The sequence below is a fragment of the Olea europaea genome, chromosome 12, assembly GCF_002742605.1.
Source record: "Olea europaea var. sylvestris chromosome 12, O_europaea_v1, whole genome shotgun sequence".
Lineage (NCBI taxonomy): Eukaryota > Viridiplantae > Streptophyta > Magnoliopsida > Lamiales > Oleaceae > Olea > Olea europaea.
In genome coordinates this window covers 26,182,641-26,195,280 of record NC_036248.1, presented here as the reverse complement: position 1 = coordinate 26,195,280, position 12,640 = coordinate 26,182,641, and the positions used below count along the sequence as shown (strand labels likewise).

At 35.8% G+C, this 12,640-nt stretch overlaps 2 protein-coding genes across 2 annotated transcripts; both read right to left on the bottom strand.

Annotated features, from left to right (window-relative positions):
* Positions 1-756: 756 nt before the first annotated feature.
* Positions 757-1,510, bottom strand: LOC111406838 (uncharacterized mitochondrial protein AtMg00810-like). The gene is made up of 4 exons (XM_023036206.1): positions 1,483-1,510; positions 1,306-1,395; positions 1,009-1,247; positions 757-897 (listed from the first exon to the last, which is right to left on the bottom strand). Exons 1-4 carry the CDS (start codon positions 1,508-1,510, stop codon positions 757-759), a joined length of 498 nt encoding a protein of 165 aa, XP_022891974.1.
* Positions 1,511-3,195: 1,685 nt separating this feature from the next.
* LOC111406837 lies at positions 3,196-4,637 on the bottom strand. Its single transcript, XM_023036205.1, has 3 exons — positions 3,782-4,637; positions 3,530-3,727; positions 3,196-3,239 (listed from the first exon to the last, which is right to left on the bottom strand). Exons 1-3 carry the CDS (start codon positions 4,635-4,637, stop codon positions 3,196-3,198), a joined length of 1,098 nt encoding a protein of 365 aa, XP_022891973.1.
* Between the last annotated feature and the right edge of the window lie 8,003 nt (positions 4,638-12,640).

The following is a 12,640-nucleotide window of genomic DNA, read 5'->3' as shown; positions in this document are numbered from 1 at the left end:
ATTCTCATTGGATTCAACGATGAACACAAAATTACCTTAGAAGAGATGAAGCTCATGGTCTACATTGAAGGAGTAAATCTTCACACCAAGTTCCTTGTCATGGAGTGTCCATCGGCCTATAACGTTATTGTAAAAATGGTTCTACATATTGATATGTTCAAAGAGTAATATTACAAGAAATTATATACATAAGATTTGTATCTATTCTAGGAAAATGAAATCAGTAAAATGTAATTAATCTTCCATAATCTGTCTAATTCCTTTAATTTATCAATTAACAATGTTGACAGATTTGTATCCATTAATACTCCCCCTCAAGTTGGAGTGTAGATGTCTATCACACCAAACTTGCTGACATGAGAATGAAAAGTCGCTTGTTCCAATGGTTTCGTAAAAATGTCCGCAATTTGTTGTCCGGTGTGTACATGTGTGGTTCTAACTTCTCCTCTTTGTATCTTTTCTCGAACAGTATGACAATCCAATTCTATGTACTTTGTACGCTTGTGGAATATTGGATTCCCTGCAATGTGAATTGCTGCTTGGTTATCGCAAAATAGTTTGGCTGGTTCAGGGTGTTCAATGTGCACGTCACTTAAAAGATATCTCAGCCAAGTAAGTTCACCAGTGATGGCTGCCATTGCACGATATTCTGCTTTGGCAGATGACCGTGACACAGTGGGTTGCTTTTTTGCTTTTCCAAGAAATCAAGGAACTTTCCAAGAACACACAATAACCAGTAACTGACCTTCTTGTAGCCTAGCAACCAGCCCAATCAGTATCACAATAAGCCATGAGTTTTAAAGAACTATGTGTGGGAAAAAGGAGGCCTTGACCTGGTGCATTTTTCAAGTAACAAATGAGGCAAAGAACTGCATTAAGGTGAGGTCTTCTTGGAAGCTACATGAATTGACTGAGAGTAACAATTGAGTATGTGATTTTCGATCGCGTGATTGTTAGATAAATCAACTTCCCAACAAATCGGTGATATCGCGTTGGATCATGAAAAACATCACCATCCATTGGATTAAGTTTCAAGGTCTGCTCCATTGGGAATTTTGCAGGTTTTGCACCAAGTAAGCCGGCCTCTTCCAGCAGGTCTAGAGTGTATTTTCTTTGACAAATGGTGATGCCTGACCTGGATCGTGCAACCACAACTCCTAGAAAGTATTTTAATGGTCCGAGGTCTTTGATTTTGAAGTAAGTGTTGAGAAAATGTTTAAGATCACATATGGCTGCCTCATCATTCCCTGCAATGATCATGTCATCGACATAAAGTAAAATGGCAGTATAAAATGTGTTTTTAACCTTCACAAATAAGGAATAATCGACTTTCGACTAATTGAACCCAATGTTGGCAATGGATGAAGAGAACTTGTGAAACCAGCTTCGAGATGCCTGCTTCAATCCATATAAAGATTTGTTGAGTCGACATACATTATTCTCCCCTGTCGACTAAATCCAGGACTTCCTCAATCAAATCACCATGGAGGAAAGCATTTTGAACATCCATTTGGTAAAGATGTCAATTTCGAACAGCAGCAACAGCTAAGAGGCAACGGACAATAATGAGTTTGGCAACGGGAGCAAAATTTTCCTTGTAATCTATGCCCTCACATTGTGTGAAGCCCTTGGCAAAAAGCTAAGCTTTATATTGTTCAAGAGAGCCATCTGAGTGATATTTGATTTTGTAGATCCACTTGCAACCAATGGGATGGTGACCAACAGGTAGAGGCACCATGGTCCATGTATTGTTTTCCTCAAGTGCTCGGATTTCAGCTTGCATAGCATCAACCCATTTAGGATCAGAACAAACTTGCTCATAAGATACTGCTTCAACCAAGTGAGAGATGTTGTACACAAATTTCTGATGACAATTGGAAAGAGATGAATATGAAATATACCGTTGCAAGGGATATCGTGTGTGGACCGTAGAGGAGACTGGCCTGGGAGTGAGGAGAGCAGCATGGTATGTTTGGAAGTCTTGGAATTTGGATGGAGGTTTGGTGAGTCGTTCTGAACGACATAAAGGAGGTGGTGGTGGAGAGTGTGTGGTTTCCGTAATCTGGTCCGAGTGAGGTTGTGATGTGAGACCTTGAGTGTGTTGAGTATCTGGTGGAGGGGTCAGTGAAGTGTTAAAATCTGGTAAGGGGATTGAGTTGATAGGTTCTGGAGTGTCATGAGTGGGGTTATGTGTTGGGTTCAATTCCATAGATAGGTGTAAAATGAGGGAGTTGGGAAGCACAGGTTCATCATCTTGGTTTTTTAGTGAGTTTATGGGTAAAAGGAAATGTGTGCTCATGAAAAAGGACATCTCGTGGGGAATATATGTGATGAGTGTCAAGGTCAAGGACTTTATATCCTTTTTGTCCCTGTAGGTAGCTAAGACATATGCACCGTTTTGCTCGAGTGTCAAATTTATGCTTAGGATTGGGGTTAGTAGCATAACAGAGGCAACCAAATGCTCGAATGTGTGAGTATGAGGGTGGTTTACCATGAAGAATTTCGTATGGGGTTTTGAGAGACAATAATGGTGTTGGTAGTTGGTTAATGAGATAGCATGCCGTTTGTATGCTTTTTCCCCAATATTTTAATGGTAAGTTTGCTTGGAAACGAAGGGCTCGAGCGACATTCAAAAGGTGACGGTGTTTTCTTTCAACAACTCTGTTTGTTGAGGAGTGTAAGGGCATGTGCGATGGAAAGTTATGCTATGATCATTGAAATAAGGTTGCTTTGATAAAAATTCAGCTCCATTATCAGAACGAAATGCATTAATCCCACAATTAAATTGAGTTTCAACCCATGTGAAAAATGATCGCAATAAAGATTGTGCTTTAGATTTAAAAGTCATAAGATGAACCCATGTAAAGCATGAAAAATCGTCTACAATAGTAAGAAAAAATTTTGCTCCAGAATGAGAATTTATTTTATTAGGTCCCCATATATCGCAATGGAGTAAATCAAAAGGTGCAAATGATGAAATTGAACTAGAAGGAAAATGTAAACGAGTTTGCTTTGCTAATGGGCAAACCTCGCATACATGTTTGTTATCAAAACTTATTTCAGGTATGGATTTGGACAATACTTGGTGGGGGTGTGGTGGATGGATGCCCAAGTCATTGATGCCAAAGACTAGAGACATTGTTGACGTGAGGTGTAAGGTGCGGATTTTGATGTGATGAAAGGTAGTAAAGGCCGTTATATTGCTTGCCCAGGCCAATCATCCTCTTCTTGTCCACGTCCTGAATAACATAAAAAATCAAAAATAAAGTTACTGTGAAATTCAACGCTTTAGTAAGTTTCCTTATGGACAATAAATTCACCCTGAATTTTGGCACATGTAACACTCCATCAAGTTTCAATTCTTTAGATAATTGGTAGGAACCAATAGAATTAATTGGTGCTGTTCTACCATCAGGTAAGTTCAAGAAATCATGTTGATGAATTGGATTTATAGGTTGTAAATGACAGATATGATCTGTGGCTCCACTATCTATAAGCCAATATAAAGTTGTGGGCAAATTTTGTTTACCTGTGGCATTTGCAAAGGCATTACCATTCATTTTGTTCAACATGGCTATAATTTGATTGTATTCCTCAGTTGTGAAGGTTGGGCCTTCTTGTTTCATTGGCTGCACTTTTTGAGCATCTTCTTGACTAATGCCAAAATTATTTGCCGTAGCCCTCTTATTCTTCGACTGGATGTTTTTACCATGAAATTTGTGGCCAACTGGGAAACCATTCAATTAGTAACAGTACTCCACCATGTGTCCCTCTTGATCACAATACGTGCATTTGGATGTCTTTCGGGATGCTTCTCCAGTGCGAGAGGAAGTGATTTCACGTGAGCTACTGCCCTTAAATGGTTTGCCTGACTGATTTACAGCCATGGCTTGAAAATTGCCGTTGGTTCCTTCATGGCATGAGGCGATGTCGAGTTGCCATTCATGTTGCAGGGTTATGGAAAAGGCCTTTCGAGTATCCGGCAGTGGACTTATCATCAATATAGTTCCTCTAATTGTAGCATAGGTTTCATTTAATCCCATAAGAAATTGCATAAGTCTCTCATTTTCCATTCTTTCATTGACTTTCTTCAGTCCCCCACATGTACAGGTAAATGGTTCCTGATAGAAGGCTAGTTCATCCCATAAAGCTTTCTTTTTGTTGAAGTAGACGGAGATTGAATCTAAATTTTGTTGGTGTTCAACAATTTCTTGCTGAATTTGGTAAATTCTTGATTCATTCCCTAGTGAAAACCGATCATAGAGATCTTTCCATACGGCCGATGCTGAATCCATGTAGATTACGCTGGAAGCAATGTCTGGACTCACAGAATTCAAGATCCATGACAATACCATGTCGTTGCAACATTGCCAAGAATGAAAAGTTTTATATGTGGGTGACGACATCTCAATGGATCCGTCGATGAACCCGATCTTATTCTTTGCACTAAGACGGATGCGCATGGCTCGACTCCATTGTCCATAGTTGTGTGGTTCAAGGACTTTGGAAACCAAGATGAGGCTCGGATTATCCGAACTGTGTAGAGTGAGTGGATTCTCATTCATGGTGAGGCTCGAATTTTCTGAACCGTGTTGGGTGGTGGAATTCTCATTTATGATTTCTGTGCTGTCAGCCATTTAATTTGATGTGGTTGCGGGAGGTTTTTTTGGTTTATGAAGTCACCAAGATCGGTGCTCTGATACCATGTAAAAATGGTTCTGTATATTGATATGTTCAAAGAGTAATATTACAATGAATTATATACATAAGATTTGTATCTATTCTAGGAAAATGAAATCAATGAAATGTAATTAATCTTCCATAATCTGTCTAATTCCTTTAATTTATCAATTAACAATGTTGACAGATTTGTATCCGTTAATAGTTATCATGGGGAGACTTTGGATACATGAGATAAAAGTTGTTTCTTCAGCCTATCACTAGGCTATCCGCTTTCCCTTAACTTGGGGAATTAAAGAAATCAAAGGAAAAAAAATTTCCCATGTAACTTCTATAAGGATGCTTTCGAGTCTCAATTGAAACAAGTACACCAAATCCAATAAGAAGCAAGCGAATCGGTTAAGCCAAAGATAGAGGACCTTGATGAAGTCCAAACGATCCGGACTTTTTCGGGCACACAGTACAGATTGGGGCTCCACTCCCACCAAACATCAGGGATGCAATAATTGAATTCCTAGCACAACATCACGAGTGCTTTGCATGGTTTCATGTGGACATGCAGGTATTGATCCTTCGATAACAACCTATAAACTATAGCTCGATCCTAGTTACTAGACAGTTAGACAAAAGAGATGCAAGCTTGCTCTAGAAATGAACAAAAATATAAATGATAAAATAAAAAAAGCTTATTGATATTGGCTCAGCACGTAAAGTCGAATATCCAGATTGGTTGGCCAATGTCGTCATCGTCAAACAGGAAAATGGCAAATGGCAGGTTCGTATTTATTTTTCAAACCTTAATAAGGCATACACGAAGGATTCATTTCCTCTCCTACATATTGACACTTTGGTCGACTCCAAAGTAGAGCATGAGTTACTCAGCTTTATGGACGTATTCTCGGGATATAACCAAATCCTAATGCATTCAAAGGATCTAGAAAAGTTAGCTTTTGTAATGGAGAGAGGAACGTTACATTATAAAGTCATGTCATTAGGCCTAAAGAACAAAAGAGCAACCTACTAGAGACTCACTAATTCAATAAAAGGCATGGGGAACACAATTAAATGGCCAGGAAAGATGAGAAGTCCAAATGACAGGCATGAAACATCCAAATGGTGTGAATTTCATGGCGATTAAAGATACAAAATTGAGGATTGTATTACACTACGATTGGAAATTGTTGAACTACTCAAACATGGGCACTTACTAACCTCCTAACAGAGAAAAGAAAGAATACATTAACTCTCCATAGCTAATGTGACAATAAACCACAAGTTGTACATACACTAGCTCTTCCAAAGCTGACCGTATGATAAACTTCATTACCGGAGCATCGAACGTTAATGGGATACTCATTTAGCTGCACAAAGACATATTTGAATAGTTGCTCCTGCGACGATATTTTGAATCACGAAAGTTTTCAAGTAGCGGAGAAGATCATCCCACTATCCTTAGCTTTACAAGTAATGAGACATCAAATCTCTAAAATCCTCATCATGATACTCTGGTTATTTTGTTATGTATTGCTAACTTTCTTACAAAAGAGATTCTCATCAATAATGGGAGTTCTGCTAATATACTTTTCCTTGAGAAATTGTGAGATATACTGATCCTAGAATCCAACATCATACGTAACACAATCACACTCATAGGATTCGTCAATGTACATTAGGAGAGGTAATGCTCCTGGTCTACACTAAAATCTTCATACTAAGTTCCTTGTCATGAAGTGTCCATCGACCTATAATGTTATCCTAGGGAGATTTAGGATACATGAGATGAAAGCTGTCCTTTCAACCTATCATTAGGTCATTAGCTTCTTCGTACCTTGAGGAGTTAAAGAAATAAAAGGATAACAAAGAGTTTCACGTGACTGCTGTATGAATGCTTTTAAAGTCTTGACCGGAACAAATGTACTAGATCCAACAATAAGCAAGAAAATTGGTTGAGCAAGAGATGGAGGATATTGACGAAGTCCAAATCCATCCAGACTTTTTAAGGCACTAGGTACAGATTGGGGCTCAACCTAATGTCGAAGATTTCTAGCACAACATCACGAGTGCTTTGCATGGTTACAAACGGACATGATGATCTTATGATAATAACCCATGAACTAGAATTTGATCTTACCTATCATCCATTCAGATAAAAGCTCCAGATTGGAAAAAAAATTATCAACGAGAAAAAACAAAAGCTTATGGATATTAGCTTAGTATGCGAATTAGTATCCAAATTGGTTGGCCAACGTCGTTGTCGTCTAAAAGAACAATGACAAATGACGGGTTTGTATTGATTTTACATACCATCATAAAGCGTGATTGAAGGACTTTTTTCCTTTCCCACACTTTGGTTAACTGTAATACCTTAATTTAGTAAACCTTGTTTATATATATATATATATATATATATATAAGTAAAAAGAAAAAAAGGTTAGGCGGTGAATTGGATTGATATAAACAATCCAATTCAGATGCATACAAAACTCATACAAATCCAAATGCCCGCAATACGCAGAGAGAAACAAGAACAAGGAGAAAGAAAGAGAAAAAGAGAAAGAGAAAAAGAGAAAAGGGAAGAAGAAGAAAAAATAGAAATTTTTTGTCAACGTGTTAGGAATTAAGTGGTCTACATTATTAGGCTTGAATTTCTCAATTTTAAAAGGTAAGTAAAAAGTTACTTATTGTCAAGTTGTGTTTAATCTTATAGTTGTTAGATTAAATTCAATTTTATTGAAAGAGTTAAGTATAATAAACTATGAAATTGAGTAAGATGAAAGAAAAAATAGTTTTATTGATTAAAGAGATTTTAGAAATCCCTTAAACGTGAAATGATTAAGTTTGGGTATCGCCTATTTAATTATTGAAATTACTTAAAATAATTTATTGTTTATTTAAAAATTATATCGTATTTCACGCGACAGTACTGACATCAGAACAGCTTATCAACCGGGTTGATTTTGCGAACATAGTACAGTAAGTGGAAAAATATAAATATTTTTAAAATATTTATAAATTAAATATATTGTTAAAGTATGTGTAATTATATGCAATTATGTGTTCAAATTACATGATTATTATGGAAATCTCTTTTATTATAATACATGTGGAATTTCAAAGATTATTTATTATACATTTGGGACTTGGTATATAAGACACATGATATTGAGATTCGTTTGGTGTGTGAGACGTGATATTGAGATCGACCAAAAAAGCATCCGTGATTATATACTTCTTCCAGTTCGCAGAGGGGCTTTGGCCGTATTCTATTCTACACTAAAAGGTCGACTGGGGATGAAGGGGTCGTGACCGTGTATATATAGTTCACTGAGGGGCCTTGACCGTATTCTAAAATTGATTATCAGAGGTCTTGAGACTCGCTTTCATTCACGAAGGGGCCAAAGGCCCGTGGCGAAAGTTTTCAGCCCGAGGGGCGGATTACAGATTTTAGTGAAATGGTACATTTTTGGTGGATTTTTCAGTATGTTGATGTGATGAGATTATAGCGTGGTTATCAGCTGATATTTATATCATGATTTTAAGATGATATTTTACGACCTTATGTGAATATTTCACTTTTGGTTATAATTACATGATGTTATCTTGTAAATTATTAAATGATATAAACTCGATTTTCGATAAAAATGTAAAAATGAAAAAGTATAATTATTTTTGAATTTCTCCACTCACTGAACTATCAATTCATATTTTTTTGTAATTTTCCTATAGGTGGAAATTGATTCTTTTTAGCTGGAAGAGTCTAATGATTTCGAAATGAGAGCCACACAACATGTTGAATATTATAACTCATATTGATGAAGTACGAAATAAATATTTTGGGCCCATCGTATTATATTTTACATAAGTATTTGATTTTGTTGCATTTTTGAAATAACTCATAGTCAGCCTTGGTGATAGATTTGACATCTAGTCAGCATCTATTATCGGTGCACGTCACGTTTCGGGTCCACTAGGGTGATTCAGGACGTGTTGTGTCATTAACTCCGTAGCAAGGCTTGAGTTACTTAGCTTTATGGATGCATTCAGTGGTGGAGCCATGTTGAGACGATGCCCGCACTGAAATTTTAGGCCCAAACAATTTTTTTTTTCTTTTTTAAATCAACAGGGGATGTGAAATAAAAACATGTTTTAATTTACATGGATTTTATTTTTAGGCTCAATCCCATGATTTTGTTTTATAGTTTTATCATCATTAAATTCATGATCAAAACACAATATTCGACATGGGTTAAATCAGGGACGGACCCAGACCTTTAGTAAAGTGGGGTCAAAATTTTAAAAATAATTTTTTTAATAAACAATATAATATTAATGAAAATAAGTTTATATGTATTTTGACAATTTGAAAACGTCGTATAATTACATCATTATTAATATTATTAAATAAATTTTGCTATTTATAAAGTTTTGTTTATCATTTCATTAACAAATGCTGAGCTAATATTGAGTAAATTAAATTAAAAATATAAATTAAATGAATTGAAATAAAATTCAAGTTTAGTTCAAGAAGTAAATGAAGTTCAAATTTAAAACAAATATAATTCGAAAGTAATTCAAATTGCATTTAATCCGTGACGACCCTAAAAAATTTACGTCATATTTCATGTAAGACTTCCGAATGAAACGATATAAATTATATTGAAAAATTTATCGTGCAAAAATAATAATTAATTGAATTTTTTAAAAGAAAAAACAAGTTAGATGTCTTTTTGAGGTGTACGTTTGATACATATTTAACTATTTTCGAAATTCGTTTGGACCATTCGATATGAAAATGATGTAATTTTCGAAACAAACTTTTACATGGTATAAATAATTTGTGGATTCAGATAGCACATGATCGCAGACGAATTTTTAAAGTCAGGATATTATCGAAATTCTCAAAATACTAGTTTCAAACGCCCTACTTTAACATGTCATAACTTTTGCTCTAGTTGACCACTTTGCATGTCATTAATGAGTGAAAAACTAGGCCATGAGTACTTCGAAATGATATTAAGAATGCAATATTTTGATTTCATTTGACATTTCGACGAGTGCATCAAAGTAGATTGTTAAAAAAAATAATAAAAATAAAATAAAATTGGGGTAAAATTTTGTGGCGTCATTTGATCTCACATGACTCCATGTGGATTCGCCCCTGGTTTAAATTATGTTTGCACTGAACAAATTTCCTAGCTCTGTCCCTGGATGCATTTTCAGGATACAACCAAATCCTGATGCATCCAAAGAATTTTGATACGTGTCATCGTGCAAATAACTATGTGAAGGCACCAGATTAAAGTGGAAATGAAATGGAGGCTGGAAGTGGAAGCTGGGAGTGGAAACGTGGAAGTATTCGTCCAACATTCACAAAGCCAGCCATGCAACCAAGCCATGCAAATGATTCCCATATTTGTTGTTATCTTCTAAAGTCAACACGTGGGATAGTGGGCTCTATTTATTCAGTTTGTTTGTTCCATTTAATAAGCCATACAGTGCTTATTTGTAGCTTTAGTTGATAGTGCTGTAACTTATTTCTAGCATTAACTGTTATTCTAGCATTGTAAAACTACTATAAATAGTTCCAAGTTTCTTTAATTTCAGGGGGAATTGAAGAATGCAATTGTTTCCTACCGTCTTTTCTATTTTATCTCTGTCCAATTTTTTTTCTATTTCTTCTCCTATAACTTTATCTTCACTAATTCTTCTCTATTAAATTCGGCCATATCAAATTTCTGTTATAAAGTCATCACATTCGGCCTAAAGACCACAAGAGCAACTTATCAGTGACTCGTTAATTCAATGTTTCCTAAACTGCTCGAAAAAACAATGAAAGTCTGCATAGACGATATGCATGTTGAATCACTTGTAGCGATTACCACATCAAGCATCTCGAGCAATCATTCGAAGTCCTTAAAAGGTATGACATGAAGCTCAATCCTTCTAAATGTTCATTTGGTATGTCTTCCGAAAAATCCCTAGGTTACATAGTCACCAAGTGAAAAATAGAAGCAAATCTGGACAAGATAAGATCCATCATCAACAATCCATATTCCAAATGCATCAATGACTTTTAGAAGCTGATTAGGCAATTAGCTGTGCTTAGCCGGTTCATATCAAAATACTTTGAGAAACGTCACTTCTCTTTAGCATGTTGCAAAAAAAAGAAAGAGTTTGTTTGGACTTCAGAATACAAGAAAGCTATACAACAACTAAAGATATAATTAACAAGCCCGCCGCTCCTATCCAAGTCGAAAGATGAGGAGACACTTCACCTCTACTTAGTAGTATCTTCATTCGTAGTAAGCATTGTACTCGTCAGAAATGAGGACAGAAAGTAACATGCTATATACTATGTTAGTAGATATCTATTTGTTGCCGAATCCAGGTATAGCAAGCTAGAAAAGCTTGCGCTCGCCCACGCAACCACTGGAAGAAGGCCAGGACTGTATTTCCAAGCGTACCTCATTATGGTGCTCTCAACATTTATATTAAAGAGGATCCTCCATAAACTAGAATTGTCAGGCCGATTCATAAAATTCGTAGTAGAACTTAGCGAATATGACTTGATGTACCAACCACAGACCGCTATCAAATCACAAGTGCTTGCTGAGTTTATTGTTGATTTTTCTGCTGATGAACATGTCCCAATCGAGAAAGAACTTCTTACAGTAACAGAGGGCTAAACTTCTAAAAATGGACCTTAGAAGTGGATGGCTTAAGCAACCCGAATGGAAGAGGACTGCGTATAGTTTTAACCTCTCCAGATGGTGACATAATTGAACGAGCGATAAGATACAGACTTAAAGCAACAAACAATAAAGCTGAATATGAAGATCTAACTACAGGTCTATCATTTCAAAAGATATGGGCATAAATAAAATCAGAGTATCGAGAGTTTCGAAAATATTTTCCCACCAAATTTAGGGTGACAACCAAAGCTCAAGGAACAAAAATAATAGCATATACCAAGTCAAATGGAGGAAAGCTCATCGCGAGGTAACGAACGAGTCGAAACGGATATCTCAAAATTACAGAAGAGTTTCAATCATCTCTCTAGGACTTTGATAAAATCCACAATGCAAGGAAAGGCAACGTCATGCTGATGCACTTGCTAATCTCGGCTCGACAATCCAAGGAACCAAAACAAAAAGATTTCATTGCTCTCTTCTCTTCGTGGATATACAATTAGGTGATTCATTATGAATATATTTATTTATTGCTTATTTGAGTGGAAGGGCAATTTTGTGTCTTTACAACAACTTAATGGAAAATTTGGATGGAACAGTCATTTGAAACAGTAGCTACTAATTCATAAAAAGTTAAGGATAATGATGTTAAGAATTAAACTTTGAGGATAGAAGAAGTGTAAAGATGGACTGTTAGGTCTCTTTTGTTGGCAGATTTTTTGAAGACGATTTGGTAACAAGTAATTGTAAGTGATCTAAAGTGATGTAATAAAAAATTATTTCATTAAATTTAATGAAAAGACGAACGACAACGTGAAAACCAGACAAAACCAGAAGCCTGCATCGATTTCATATATATATACGTGTAAGCAACGGAGACAATAATCAATTAACCATTGAACGACGACTTTAATTGTGAGATGATTGATAATATTTATTTGAATATGGAGATCAATATTCCTATCATGTTCATATTTGTATTAGCATGTAATTTGATGATCATGTTAATATTTGTAATAGTGTTTGATGTGAAATTTTTGTTTCACGGTTGGGAGTTGTGAGTCTTGTGACAGTGGAATTCTTGGAGGTGTAACTCCGCAGTTTCATCGAAATTCTACTTGTCAGGTAAGCAATGGCTTACCTTAACTTGTTATTGAAGAAATTAAAAATGTTTGAAGCCTTGTCGACTTATATAATTGTGGCCTGGTCGGCTTATATGATTGATTATTAGAGGATCAACAATTGTACAGGCGCACATAATAACTATATTG

Excerpts from the sequence above, each read along its gene's own strand:
- LOC111406838 (XM_023036206.1), bottom strand. The coding sequence starts at position 1,510 with ATGGATGTTCAAAATGCTTTCCTCCATG. Across the intron at positions 1,396-1,482 it reads TCAAAATGCTTTCCTCCATG|GCATCTCGAAGCTGGTTTCA; the intron begins GTGATTTGATTG and ends GGATTGAAGCAG. Across the intron at positions 1,248-1,305 it reads ATTATTCCTTATTTGTGAAG|GGAATGATGAGGCAGCCATA; the intron begins GTTAAAAACACA and ends TGATCATTGCAG.
- LOC111406837 (XM_023036205.1), bottom strand. The coding sequence starts at position 4,637 with ATGGCTGACAGCACAGAAATCATAAATGAGAATTCCACCACCCAACAC. Across the intron at positions 3,728-3,781 it reads GACATCCAAATGCACGTATT|TTGGCCACAAATTTCATGGT; the intron begins GTGATCAAGAGG and ends ATGGTTTCCCAG. Across the intron at positions 3,240-3,529 it reads TGCCTTTGCAAATGCCACAG|GACGTGGACAAGAAGAGGAT; the intron begins GTAAACAAAATT and ends TATGTTATTCAG.